The following is a 15,043-nucleotide window of genomic DNA, read 5'->3' as shown; positions in this document are numbered from 1 at the left end:
CCATTACAAAGTCAGTGAGCAGCTGTGCTACATTTAACATGGTAGTGCACCTTGCAGGTAAGGTACAGTTTGCTGTATTTGCAATGGGCTGAATCCGGATCAACATTTATGGGCTTTCCAGTAACATTTATTTTGTGGGGCCACCATACGGATACATCCAAATTTAACTGCTCATACAGCAGAAAGATGATGATTGATTATGGGGTCCCTGCAGCCTTTGAGAAGGCAGGTCTCTGGGAAAGGAGGACACTGGCGGTCCTGCCTTTGTACCTAGAAGTCATCTCAGCACCATGAACGTGTCTATAATAATAAAACTGGAGAGTTTCCTAAATATTTAACCAGTTGGTTGAGGTGCTGTACACAGACTTAGTGCACTACATATAGGCAACTGTGTTATGTGCCACTTGTGCAGGGGGTGGGAGGCTGGGGCCCACCTGTTTCCCTTTGGGCCAGTCTGAGCCGGGGGCTTTCAGTTTTACAGCCCTGTAGAACGCTGTCATTTTGTCAATTGACTTATTTCATGCAGCCTATAATTTCTAGAGATCGGTGGACCTCGGACGGTGCAGTAATGGCTCCTCGGTGCCCTCCATTTCTGCACAGCGTCTGCAGCGGATTAGCTCAGCTCCTGTCGTGCTCAGGAGGAGGTTCCACTTCATGGTGAACTTGAAGTCTTTGGATCTGTTTGAAGTTCAGTCTGCATGACACAGATAGGAGGAAGCGTCGCGCTATTCCCGAATACCGATTACAGTACAGCCTACGTTTTACTATAAACTGAGGCACATGGGGTCTCACGCCTCACCCAGCTATGGAGGAGCTGCGGATGTAATGCTGCATTACTTGCCAATTTGGCCATAGATGAAAGCAAGGAGACAAGTGACAGGAAGACTGAATTACTACATATAGGAGAGAGCAAAATACGTATACCTTCCAAAGATCTGGACTGGCATTTGATAAAGGCTTGCTCTCTTATATTTTATCCGCTAATGTGTCAGTATTTACTGCACTACTGGCATTCTATTCCTGAACCAGGAAGTTAGGGATGAAGAAAAATGACTGCATCTGGAGTTGCAGTCTTTAGGGACCTCCTGGGGAAGTCATTTAAAGGGGTTGTAAGGAGAATCTCATAAATCTTTACCTCTCTGTGTCCTGTAATCTCAACGCTGTTCTCTAGACAGTAATTTACAGATTATCAGAGATCCTTAATGAGGGTTATGGGTATTAACCGGAATGAGACATAAACACTTTACATAAATCTTCAAAGGGAGGATTAGGTATTACATAGAGGCACCATCAGATACACTGTCACTTTAAGACCGTCGTAAACTTGGGGTTCTCACTGAGGAGAAAGCCGGCCACGACGGTTAAATGCAGATTGCAGGCTACCAACGCCTGACAACTTTGTGAAAGTTTACTGACAACCAGCCTTCTATATGACTTTCACAACTTAGAACAGGGATGTCCAACCTGCGTCCCTCCAGCTGTTGCAAAACTACAGCTCCCAGCATGCCCGGACAGCCTACAGCAGGGATGCTCATCCTGCGGCCCTCCAGCTGTTGTAAAACTACAACTCCCACCATGCCCTTCTGTAGGCTTATAGCTGTAGGCTGTCCGGGAATGATGTGAGTTGTAGTTTTGCAACAGCTGGAGGGCCGCAGGTTGAGCATGCCTGGCCTACAGCTATCGGTATACAGCAGGGCATTGTGGGAGTTGTAGTTTTACAACAGCTGGAGGGCCGCAGTTTGGGCATCCCTGAAGTCTTAGAACATTCCTCAGTTAAAGGGGCTGTCCAGGACTAGATGACCCCTTCCAAACAGTGCCACCCCTGTCCATGGGTTGTGTCTGGTACTGAGCTGCCTATAACCTGATGGGGTGCTGTTTTGGGATGAAAGCAGCCATGCTTTTTCTGGACAGTATCTGCAATAGAGGACAACCTGGGGGATCAAGGATTTAAATGATTTCTCCAGTTTGGAGGTCATCCAAGGTGCCAGTGCTGTGGACATCAATGATGGTGGTCCTATGAAGTTTCAGTCTTCATATTCTGTTACTGGATCCGTCCACAGCTCCCTTATTAACTGTTTATTACTGAAGTTCTTTCCATTACGGTGACCACTGTAGATGCAGCTACAATATCAGGGAGGTTTGCAGAGTCAGGGCGATGCGGCCTGCGCCCCGGTGACTCAGGATGGCTTCTGCCGGCTGCGGTTTCCTCCGACATGTAATCGTGCAGAATAAATCCCAGACTAGCTGCTACCTGCTTCACGATCATCCATTCACACAGACAACACAATGGATCGTTACACACGTTGAATGGCGCATCACCCTATAGGTGCCAATGGCTGGTGCCAGCTACGTCAGTCGGTGCACATTGTGCAATCCTATTACATATAGTCCATCATCAGTCCTCCGCTCCTCACTAACAATGAGCCAGCTGATAGATGCCATAGCATGCTCGGCCAGTTGACGGAGGCACTTGGATCCCCAACTCCCTGTTCACACGAACGTAAGGGCTCCATGCCCGTGCCATGGACCGCAGATTGCGGTCCGCAATGCACGGGCACCGACCGTGGGGCAGCCACATGCCTGATTGCAGACCTATTCACTTGAATGGGGTCCGCGATCCGTCCGTTCCGCAAAAAGATAGAACAAGTTCTATCTTTTTGCGGAACGGACCACCACAGAAGCAATCCGTAGTGCTTTCATTCCATTATGCACCGCATCTACGGATGGGTCCACATCCGTGATGCGGAATGCACACGGCTGGTGACCCGTGCCTTGCGTATCTGCTGTATTCGGCCCACGATACGGCCACAGGTGCACTACGGCCGTGTGAACAAGCCTTTAGATTGTACAACATGCTTGATGTTTTTTTTTTTTTTTTTTTTTTAGCCAAGTGGGGCCATACTAAAACCAGGGGCATAGCTATTGGTAGGCGCATGTGCCCTGTGTACTAAGTGCCAGGGGGTACAAACAAGCTGCTTTGTCTTCGCCAGGGTATCTAGGTACAAAACTAAAGCAGAAAACCGAAATGTCGGGAGGATTTCTTGACTTAAACCTCCCATGCGTATTGTTTCACTGGCTGCCTCTGTAAGGAACAGATGGCACTATTCACAAAGGACCTCTTTTAGTCTAAGGCAGAAAAAAGGAGCCCTATAGACACCCATGTGCCAGTAGCCTTTTCGGTGCATACACCAAGCGTGAGATCAATTTTGCAAGTTTCCGATGACATTTTTCTAGCATACAGGCAGGGGCGGACAAGGAACTTAAAGTGGCCCTGGAAAAAATACTAACAGTGGCCCCGTTTTATAGTTGGGTCCAAATTGTTGGAAGGCAGGGCCAGCAATACCATATTGTGGCACATTATATCACCCCAACAGATCCAAATACCACAGTCCATCACAAAACACTGCCAGCAGCACAAAATACATCCCCAAAAAAGTCATTGGGAAGCCGTGAGGAGGGCTCAGATGGCCCCCTGGGCAATTCCCCTGTAAGGTCTATGGCCAATCCGCCCCTGCATACAGGGCAGGATACATATATTTTTACTTTGGTTTCCTTACGATGGCAGCTTCTCCTTCCTTGGACGCATATCATACATGGTATATTCTCAGCTTCTGAGACTTCTCTACAGACACGGTATATGGCGGTGACATTGGATCAGGATGCCATGAATCTATTCAAAGTTCGAGCAGAATGGACCTGGGACATACAATACTTCTTAGTACAGAATTAGCTCACGGCCCTCGTCTTGAGTCATTCATCCTTCACTATTCGTCTGGAGCGGGATGAATGGACTGCACTCCCAGGAGAACCACGAGGTACAAGGAGAACAATATATTCTTCTACAGGCTACAAAGACTTACCTGGAGGAGGGGGGTGGGGGGGCAGGGGTGTTAGGACCCGCACCTGCAGAAGTTTGCAAGAGGTTCACTTATGGAATTAGTTAGAGATCTCTTGTTAAGGCCTCCTGCACACGGCCGTTTTTTTTCCCCGTTTACTGGCCGTTTTTTGCATTCCGTATACGGAACCATTCATTTCAATGGTTCTGCAAAAAAAACGGAATGTACTCCGTGTGCATTCCGTTTCCGTATTTCCGTTCCGTTTTAACATAGAACATGTCCTATTATTGCCCGCAAATCACGTTCCGTGGCTCCATTAAAGTCAATGGGTCCGCAAAAAAAACGGAACACATACGGAAATGCATCCGTATGTCTTCCGTTTCCGTTCCGTTTTTTGCTGAACCATCTATTGAAAATGTTATGCCCAGCCCAATTTTATCTATGTAATTACTGTATACTGTATATGCCATACGGAAAAACAGAATGGAAAAACGGAACAGAAACAAAAAACGGAACAACGGATCCATGAAAAATGGACCGCAAAACACTGAAAAAGCCATACGGTCGTGTGCAATAGGCCTAACCCTTGTGTGACCATAGATCATTGGTCTACCGGGGGTAGAAGCAAGCTCATACTTTTGGGGTACAAGGATGGGACAGATATGACTGGGAAATATGGCATATTTCAATATTATATTTAGCAGATTGTCAGTTACATCAATAACAGGTGACAACAACCACTAATGGAAGCCATCACAGTGCCCGTAGGAGATGGCATACATAAATGTGCATGCTTTAGCTGCAACATTTCCTGCTCCCAATGCAAGTGTTCTCTATAGTTCTGCCCTTCTACCCATGAACCAGGAAGCTCGGGATGAGCAGGGTTACTACCTCACCAGAGAGCTGCATATATTGCAAATGCCTAAAAGCTTGAGAGCAACAAGTTCTGTGGCCTACCCTTCAAACCCATACACACGGCAGTTGTTGGCTGGTGCCCGTACTGCAGCCCGCAAACAGCAGGGCTGTAATATACAGGCACCGTCCGTGGTGTGCACACCGTATGACGAATGCAGACCCATTCACTTGAATGGGTCATCAATCCTGATGATACTGTGCGGTGCTGAACGGAGGCACGGATCGGAAGCACTACAGAGTGCTTTAGTGGGTTTTCTGTCCGTGGCATGCACTACTTTTTTGCAGTGCGGATTGCAGACACCATTAAAGTGAATGGGTTCGCCTCTGCAGACAGCGGGCACACGGTCGGTGCCTGCGCATTGCATTCTGCAGCACAGGCCCGGCAGGCACACGTTCTTGTGAACGAGCCCTTAGTCACATCAATTAATAGCGGAACAATCTCTTTGGCCCGTTGCAATCACTGTCATGGCTTTTGCCATCCCAAGCGACTACTGTGGGACGGTGACCAGGGTAAGACACACAGAGCAACCAGGACATGAATCCGCCTCGTCCAAGAATGTGCAGGATTAATGAAATGTTATGGCGCGGCCTGTGTACATATTGATCCGGGCTGGAAGCAAGTGTCTGGAATGAAAAGCTCATACCAATACAAATCCTCCTGGCCTACTGCCTCAGGCTCCAACAGTTTTATTTAAAACGGAGGACTATCAGTTTTTTTTCACAGCTCCATAGAAATGAATGGGACCTCCGCTAAACTGTGAAAAATGACGGGACGGACGCGGATGCACTTACACCTCCATTTATGTTTCAAAAGGTGTTTATTGGATTTTGGCATAGGTAGATATGCATGAACATAAGCAAATAAAAGGATAATTAAAAAAAAACCCATAAACATTAACAATTCTTGGCGTAATGTATATCACATTGTACATTATTTTATCATACTATGAAATACATTAGAATTCTTGACATGAGGAAGTATCATAATTCAGAGGCATAACTCTGGCAAGCATGGGTCTTACACCTCCATTTAGCAGAATCCCCTACACGCCATGCCCTATATCTGTACATACAGCTTTGTGTAATACCCCATTACTATAAAATATGCCTGGACCATTGTACAGAACAAGCACCTTCTACCTTTTCTGTTACCCATTTTCTCATAGATTGTAAACTCTTGTGAACAATCCTCGAGTGGTTAATCCGCTAATTATTCTGGATTATTTGATGTTCTTAAAGCATGTACCCATGCAAGTGTATAATGCTACAGAATATGCAGGAGCTGTACAGTATAATGATGCCTGGTGTCCGCTATCTACAGCGCCATCTAGTGCTTGCAAGTGAAGTGCAGACTGATGGGCAGGTTTACCGGCTGTGTGCATTCTGCCGAACAGAAGGGCCGACCCCTAATAGAACAGTCTTCTCCTTGTCGGAAAGGCATTACGGACAGCGTTTTTTTTTTGTGACCCCCCATTGAAGTGAATGGTTCTGCATACAGGCCGCAAAAAAAGCAGAACAGACACGCGGAAAAAATACATTTGGGTGCATGAGCCCTAAGGTAGAGTAAATTAACACGGATCATGGACGCACTTTCAACCACTGCCAGGTTCACCCGTTATAGAACATACTCGTCCACCATGCTGCAGCTTCTCTAGTAACATTCTGGAATCTAATGTACGGTATATAATAACTCATTTTGACTGCAGGGAAAAGGAGCTGCTGACCGCAAATTAAGGAGTCACCCCATGATTAACGTCATACAGCACATGACAGCCTCTTTCTACACTAGAACAGCCCTGTACCTGACATGGAACCAGAGATTTCGCCATTCATAATTACATCAGTTCTGCCACATTTATTTCAGACTGGCAGCTCCGGGGGAGGCATGTCCTTCCTGCTGCAGCTCTATCCCCATCACTGTTCAGGGGGCACGTCCTTCCGGCTGCAGCTCTCTCCCTATCACAGTTCAGGGGGCACGTCCTTCCGGCTGCAGCTCTCTCCCTATCACAGTTCAGGGGGCATATGTTTCTGGCTACAGCTCTCTCCCTATCACTGTTCAGGGAGAACATCCTTCCTGCTGCAGCGCTCTCCCTATCACTGTTCAGGGGGCACATCTTTCCGGCTGCAGCTCTCTCCCTATCACAGTTCAGGGGGCACGTCCTTCCTGCTGCAGCGCTCTCCCTATCACTGTTCAGGGGGCACATCTTTCCGGCTGCAGCTCTCTCCCTATCACAGTTCAGGGGGCACATCTTTCCGGCTGCAGCGCTCTCCCTATCACTGTTCAGGGGGTGTCTCCTTTCTGCTGCAGTTCTCTCTGTAACGGTCACAGCTTCTGGCAGTAGATCCAGCTGCTGGCGGTTAAAGCATAGAATAGAGCTGGCAGTTTTCTTCCAACAACATTGCCACACCTCCCCTCAGGTTAAATGCGTTATTGCAGCTCTGCCACATTCACTATAATAGAAGCGATCTGCAGTAACAGACGTGACCTGAGGACAGATGAGGGGACGTTTCTAGAAGCGAGCAGCCATGCTTTTCTACAACTGCTTTTAAGGCCTCATGCACACGACCGTTGTGTGTTTTGCGGTTCGCAAACTGTGGATCGCAAAACACAGATGGCATCCGTATGCGTTCCGCAATTTGCGGAAAGGCACGGACAGCCATCAATATATAACTGCCTTTTCTTGTCCGCAAAACACGGAAAAGAATAGGACAAGTTCTATATTTTTTTTTTTTTTACGGACCACGGAACGGAGCAACGGATGCGGACAGCACACAGAGTGCTGTCCACATCTTTTGCGGCCCCATTGAAGTGAATGGGTCTGCATCAGAGCCGCCAAAACAATAGCCGTGTGCATGAGGCCTAACCCTGACATTAGTCGTTTGCTAGGATCTCAGGAGCATCAGCTTCCACATTAAACTGATGAGACAACCCCTTTAAAAATAAGTCTACTTTCACACTGGCATTTTGGCTTTCCGTTTGGGAGATCCGTTCAGGGCTCTCACAACCGGTCCGAAACAGATCAGTTTGCATTCTGAATGGAAAAAGATCCGCTCAGAATGCACCAGTTTAGTCTCCATTCCGCTTTGGAGCTTGCAGCGTTTTGGTGTCCGTCTGATGAAACTGAGCCAAACGGATCCGTCCTGGCACACAGTGTAAGTCAATGGGGACGGATCCGTTTTCACTGACCATAGAAAACGGATCCGTCCTCCATTGGCTTTCAATGGTGTTCTAGACGGATCCGTCTTGGCTATGTTAAAGATAATACAAATGGATCCGTTCTGAACGGAAGCAGACGGTTGTATTATCTGACCGCATCGGTCCATGATTGATCCACACAAAACGTGAGTGTGAAAGTAGCCTAAATGCTAATGTCTGCATTTCCTTCTTGAGATTCTAGATTTTAGCTTTTTATTTTTAATTATTTTTTAATTATTATTATTTTTTTTAACAAAAACACAGTCCAGGCGAGGGCGCAGTCATTTCTCATTTTCGCTTTATTAATATGTCCTTGAAAAACAAATGAGAAATTCTAACACAAAGAAACTGTGATGGATCAATAAATAATGAAGCCTGCAAAAATGTAATGAAACACAGCAGAGTCTAAACCAGGACACCAGTGTATCTGGGGCAGGAGAAGACGCAACCAACCAACCCTCCCCCATGACCCACACGAAGGAGTGCCCAACGTACGATAAATGGGAACCCCGTCCAGATAGGGGCTCCAGCGCTAAATCGGTACATTAATACAATGCTCCTCCGTGACCTACAGCCAATCATCACACAGAACAGATGGCGGAAGCGTGGCACGCCCCCAAAGAAAGTCCTGGTCTCTTGAACTGGCACCACTAAGGGGTCAGGGAGCTGTGTGCCTGCATGCTTAACCCTTTATAGGCCTCAAACAGGTCTGTAAAGGGTCAATAAGCATCACCGTTTTCGTCACAGTTGCCCCCCATCTTATGCAAAACAAAGGTTAAGAAGGTTGCCGGTCTGCGGCTGCCGGCAAAAAGTTGCGGCTTCTGGATTAAGCAGAAAATTAAAAATCCTCTTAGGGGTCAATGGAAACTGCCACCGACCGCCATCATTTTCCTATTGACTTCCATGGCACTTAAAGTATAAAGTGTGCAAAACAGCTGCATTGTCTTGCCCGCTCAGGGCAAAGCGCCACAGTCCCCTGCACATTTCTTACAACCTTTGTCCTAAGCTTCCACTCACAGTAAAGAGTATAAATGTGTCTTAAAGGCGCTGTCCAGGATAAGAGGAAGCTGCCTCCCCTTTAAATATACTGCAGCTTGCAGTTCGGAAGCGTCACCCACTGACACAGGTCAATGAAAGATGCCATGTAACAAAGGAGTGCAAGACGACGACAACAGGATGTCTGATGACACATTCTGTCGCTGCACTGCCCCTCCGTGTGAACAGTGACCTACTAAATATCTGCATGTGGCAGGTTCAGTCGTTCCATATTTTATTGAGTTTTAAATACACTGTACAATTTAAATAAGCAGAATATCTATTAACTTAAGGGTTTCAACGTTCAGGCATTTTCAGTCTTTCCTCTGTGCTCCTTGTACACCCCACCTCATTAGGGACACCATTTACATGGACGCTTCTGTGTTGGGGTCAGAATAAAGCACACACTTTGATTTAGGCCAGATGCAGACGGGCGAGTTCAGTGCGAGAAACTCGCTGAATGAGTCAGTGTGATTTCCCGTTCTGACCTCTTTTCCTTTCAGAGGATTGCACAACATTATAATAATTTATAACGCTGTGGGACCCCACACGTCCTGGAATCTATTGCATTACACTGACATAATGCTGTCAGTGTAATTTAGTAGATTTCAGGTCTCTCAGAGTTATAAATCATTATAATGTTGTGCGATCCTGTGAGAGGAGCGGAGGTCAGAACAGGAAATCACACCGACAAGCGCAGCGAGTTTCTCTCGCACTGAACTCGCCCGTCTGTGTCTGACCTTAAAGGTGTCCTGCACAGGAACAGTGCCTTCATTAAATACTGCAGTGATGGAGCAGCTTTATTCCCATACAGGCCATATCCAAGGGTATTGGTGGTTTTATACTTTGGCTGCAGGGCCGTGCACAACCCTTTTAGAGATCAGAATAATGGCTCATGCACATGAGCGTGTGTGCCGAGTGCCTGTATACAGGCACCAGCTGTGTGCGCTCAATATCACGGATGCAGACCCATTGACTTGTATAGGATGGCAATCCTCAAGATACAGTGCGGTGCGGAGAGGAGGCACGGATTGGAGAGTGCTTCTGTGGGATTTCGGTCTGTGCCTCCGCAATGCAAAAAAAATAAAACAAGTCCTATTAATTTTTTTGTGGTGCGGACCGTCTCTTCATGTCAATGGGTCGGCAAACTGTGTGCATTTGGACAGTGCCCGTGCGCCGCAATGTACGGTCCACAGCACGGGACTGGGCACACATGCTCGTGTGCATGAGCCCTAAATGATGGATAACCCGATTAATTAATTTACTGTATCCTGCTCCTTGCTCAGGGCATTAGGACCCTCTCTTGGTATGCCAATGACAGGTACTTACTATCAGTTTCAGTAAGGCAAATTAGAAGAGGCTGGATATTCACCTACCAAGGAGGGAAGGATTGAGGGGTCCAAATCTTCACATGTGGGAACTAGAGCTTTCACTGCACGTTACGGTGAAGAAAATGGAGAAAGGAAACAGTCTGAATGGGATTTTCATCACAAACCAATAGACAACTTGTCATTTGACAAGCAGCCAATGAGGCCTGAGGCGAAGGTTACTAGATGTGAGTGAACACTAGACGCCTCCATGGTCTACAACCTTCTGAAAACTTCAACTCCCAGCATGCCCCGACACACAACAGGAGCTGTTGTCTCAACGGCTGCAGAACAGTGCAGGTAACGATAAAACTCTGCACACGAATAATCTGGCATGAAAATAAAAAAAAAAGTCACAAAACACCACTGCGACAAAATTTGTTGCAAGCAGCATTTTTACCCTGCCCTTGACACTTTCTGAAAAAGAGGGCGTGACAAGGGGAATGGGCAACAGGCCCTGCACATTTATCTTCATTTGTGCCAGTTTCCTGGCATAAACGAAGACAGAAATCTATGGCAGCTCAGAGCGGTCACAGATTCCTGTTTAGGCGCATGGACTGCCGGAGGATGCGTCTAATATAGGACGAGGCCTGTTCCTCATCATAAATTAAGTGCATTCGCCGGCAGCGCAGGGGATATCATAGACCAATGTAAAAAGCAGGTCTATGATAAATTACCCCCACTATCTTATCTTTTTATTTTTATTTTACATTTTGTTTGTCAATAAGGTAGCTGTGTATTCCAAGGAAAATGGAAAAGAAAAAAAGAAAAAAAAAAGAAAAACTAAACACAGCATGTAGACTTAGACTGTGCTTCTTCTCCACCCGACCCCAACGAGACCAAAGAGTTCTAAGAATACAGCTGTAGACATCTGGCTAAAAAGGTGAGAAAGAAAAAACCAAAAAGGAGAAAAAAGTAAAAATCATGCATAAAAAAAAGTTAAGCCTTGATGTAAAAATCTGCTGCAGCACAATAGAATCCTGAATATTTGGAAAGGTTTCTCTCTAGAGATGCATCCGGTCACTGCTGTTTGCACTCGGCAGGCTGAACTGCTTCTTTCTGCCCAGGAACAAAAAGAGACTCCGTATTAGAGACCATCACAGACATTAACAAGGCAGACATACTGCAGCATCTTCACTAGTCACAGTGGAGGGGAATCCAACACCACCCTGGTAGGGCTTTACTAAGTGGACACCCCCCCCCCCCCCCTAAACACTTCCATCAATCCTGACAAACGCAGTAGTGGCCTTATAACATTTATTCAATGATAAGAATCTGAAATGTGGAAACTGTAAAAGTGGATGAAAGGGCCATTGATGGTAAAGCTGCAGGAGATCACTACAGATGAATTATAAAAGTAGAATGTGATAAGACTGAAGTGTTTACCTCACATTACTTATCCTGTACTGATCCTGAGTTCCAGAGCTGCACTCACTATTCTGCTGGGGCAGTCACTGTGTACATACATTACATTACATATCCTGTACTGATCCTGAGTGACATCCTGTAGTATAGTCCAGAGCTGCACTCACTATTCTGCTGGTGCAGTCACTGTGTACATACATTACTTATCCTGTACAGATCCTGAGTTACATCCTGTATTATACTCCAGAGCTGCACTCACTATTCTGCTGGTGCAGTCACTGTGTACATACATTACTTATCCTGTACAGATCCCGAGTTACATCCTGTATTATACTCCAGAGCTGCACTCACTATTCTGCTGGTGGAGTCACTGTGTACATACATTACTTATCCTGCACTGATCCGGAATTACATCCTTTATTATACTGCAGAGCTGCACTCCGTACTTAGCTGTTATATAGATTTCAGCTCTGAATTTTTCAGAATGGTGACTACAATGTATTTACAAAGTGACTCAGATTCCTATGTAGCTTTTTTTTTTGGGGGGGGGGGGCTGTAATAAGAGAGACACAAGCACACACTGCATACTAAGCACGTGTACAGGCTGGTTACATCATTAAGGAAATCTTTACATTCTTCATTAGTGTAGTTAATAGGCTGGAGGGGTCACTGTCCAAGGTTACAAATAAGAACTCTACAGTTCGAAACATGTCAACCTGCGGAGGTGGTGACCACAAGATGTAACTGTAAGTGAAGACGAAGCAACGATAAGAACATCGGGTGCTGGAACCTCTCTTTCTTTGGGTCACTGTCCAAGTATGAGGGACATGGTAGTGAGTTGCCGCTGTCATCATGGTGGCCAAACTAAAAGGAATATTCTCATTTTATAAACTGAGGGCGTATTGCCAGGAAATGACATCACTTGTATGATTGGTGGGGGTCCGACCTCTGGGACTGCCAGTGATCATGAGAATAAGAAGCACGGGTCCCTTACTAAGCTTTCCCTGCATGGCGGCGCCCCCAAGCACCCAGCAGTGAAAAAAAAATAAAAAAAATTCAGCTGGCTGCATTCACTTGTGCAGGGCCATGCTACACTTCCCTGTACGTACGGGTGGACAGGAGGGCAGCCATGCAGGGGAAGACAGCAAAGGAGCCACAGCACTAAACATGTGGTGCAATCCCTTAAATGTCAGAATTATTGGTCGTTGAACCCCCCCACAACAGTGACCGTATATCCTAGAGATGCGCCATGATTTATAAGATGGGAATACCCCTTTAAGAGTAAACATGCATAGTCAACGACCTGTGTGAACTGTGCAAAGGTTATTGTACGGAGAGGGGGAGGAGGTGAGCTGTGACATCACCTACTGTGAATAGTGGATTCTGTGTTCTCTATATGCAACTGTTATATCCTGCCTCTAATGATAATGAGGTGACTGCTGAGAAAAGTTATCTCTTCAGAACAAGAAGTGTCAGGTTATTATGAGGATCAGGGTGAAAACTGCAGGATTTTTCAGATTCAAATATTTTTTTTTATATACATAATGCCCTGGAAAATTTGAAAAACAGCCAAAAACAAAATAAAAACTTGATTTAAAGGATTTTTTCCAGGAGTTCAGTATTGATTGCCAATTCCCTGGGTAGGTCATCAATATCTGATCAGTGGGGGGGTCTGACACCAATCAGCTGTGTGAAGAGGCCGGTCTGCTCACAAGTTACCAAGCACAGCAGCGAACATGGTACAGCATTTGTGCTTGGCATTGAAGAGTGGGTCTGTTTCAAGCACCTGCGATTTCAGCCTCTAGATATAAACTACAATGGCCTCACTCAATGACAGCAAGCACAGATCTTGTAAACAGTAGTGAAATGAAACATGGCGTATATAAAAACTGACACAGCAGTTTTCACTGTACAGCTAATAATGGAGGGTTTAAAGGATTACAGAAACGTGGCCGCATTATTACAGAAACAGCGCCACGCTTGTCCGCAGGTTGCATCTGGTATTGACATTAACCCTTGCATCGAACATTTCTGAACTCCTAAATTATTTTTCTATGAGGGCACACAAATTATTCAATATTGAAAGGTTTTGGCAAAAAGCAGCAGATGTGAGGGGGAAATAAAAAAAAAAAAAAAAAAAAGGTAAAGAAATTTGTCCCACTAGAAGCCAAAAGAAGGAGGATGAGTGATCATGACGAGAAAGAGGAAACAGAACATGGAGAAGATAGATAAAAAGGAAGAGGGGGGGAGAGACATGAACAGTGATCAACCTTACCTAGGACTGTATGAATGACAAACAAAAAAACATTACACCTAAACAGAAAAAATGGAAAAGATCAATCAAAGCGAACATGGGGTGGAAAAAAAATCTGATCAAGCAGAGAAAGAGGCGGAGCTATACAAAACAGAGGAGATTTCTGTATCTGACATTACTGGGACCCAAGTGATGGCGCATTATCGGAATAGACCATTGTCGCCATCACTAAACTTTAACCAAATAAAACATTCTGATCTCTGCTCAGTCTGCCCATCACCTGAACAGGATAAAAAGTTGAGACACTTTCCAAATAAATTGCATAATATATCTCATACCGTTTCAGAGTTACATCCTGTATTATACTCCAGAGCTGCACTCACTATTCTGCTGGTGCAGTCACTGTGTACATACATTAGTTATCGTGTACTGATCCTGAGTTACATCCTGTATTATACTCCAGAGCTGCACCCACTATTCTGCTAGTGCAGTCACTGTGTACATACATTACTGATCCTGAGTTACATCCTGTCATACTCCAGAGCTGCACTCACTATTCTGCTGTAATGTGAGAGAAGTAACTCAGAATCAGTACAAGATAAGTAATGTAATGTACGTACACAGTGACTCCACTAGCAGAATAGTGAGTGCAGCTCTGGAGTATAATACAGGGTGTAAATCAGGATCAGTACAGGTCAGGATAAGTAATATAATGTATGTACACATTGACTGCACCAGCAGAATAGCGAGTGCAGCTCTGGAATGTAACACAGGAGTACTCCCACTTTAGTCCCATTGATTTCAGTGGAAGACCTATAAAACAAGACTGGGGAAGAGCAATGGTGCCTCTGCCTTTGGCCTCGTGCACATAAATGTATATTCTTTCAGTGTTCATTCAGTTTTTTTTCATATATGGAACCATTCATTTCAATGGGTCCGCAAAAAAAAAAAAAAAAAATACTCTGTGTGCTTTCCGTATTTCCGTTCTGCAAAAAAATAGAACATATCCTATTATTGTCCACATTACGGACAAGGATAGTACTGTTCTATCAGGGGCCAGCTGTACCGTAAGATA

The 15,043-nt window shown here is 45.5% G+C and overlaps 1 protein-coding gene across 4 annotated transcripts in view; it reads right to left on the bottom strand.

The window, feature by feature from the left end:
- Nucleotides 1–8,227: 8,227 nt before the first annotated feature.
- Nucleotides 8,228–15,043, bottom strand: part of NAP1L4 (nucleosome assembly protein 1 like 4) — a 29,566-nt gene continuing 22,750 nt past the window's right edge. For 3 of the 4 annotated variants that reach the window (XM_040410657.1, XM_040410655.1, XM_040410658.1), the window contains exon 14: nt 8,228–11,408. In XM_040410657.1, the coding sequence (XP_040266591.1) occupies nt 11,370–11,408 (39 nt within the window). In that variant the 3' untranslated portion in view covers nt 8,228–11,369. Of the gene's footprint in view, nt 11,409–13,989; nt 14,028–15,043 lie in introns of all 4 variants that reach the window. The other variant, XM_040410656.1, reaches the window with a different exon arrangement.

This window comes from Bufo bufo, chromosome 10 (assembly GCF_905171765.1).
Source record: "Bufo bufo chromosome 10, aBufBuf1.1, whole genome shotgun sequence".
Taxonomy (NCBI): Eukaryota; Metazoa; Chordata; class Amphibia; order Anura; family Bufonidae; genus Bufo; species Bufo bufo.
The sequence above is the reverse complement of the archived record's forward strand: the minus strand, read 5'-3'. Positions and strand labels throughout refer to the sequence as shown.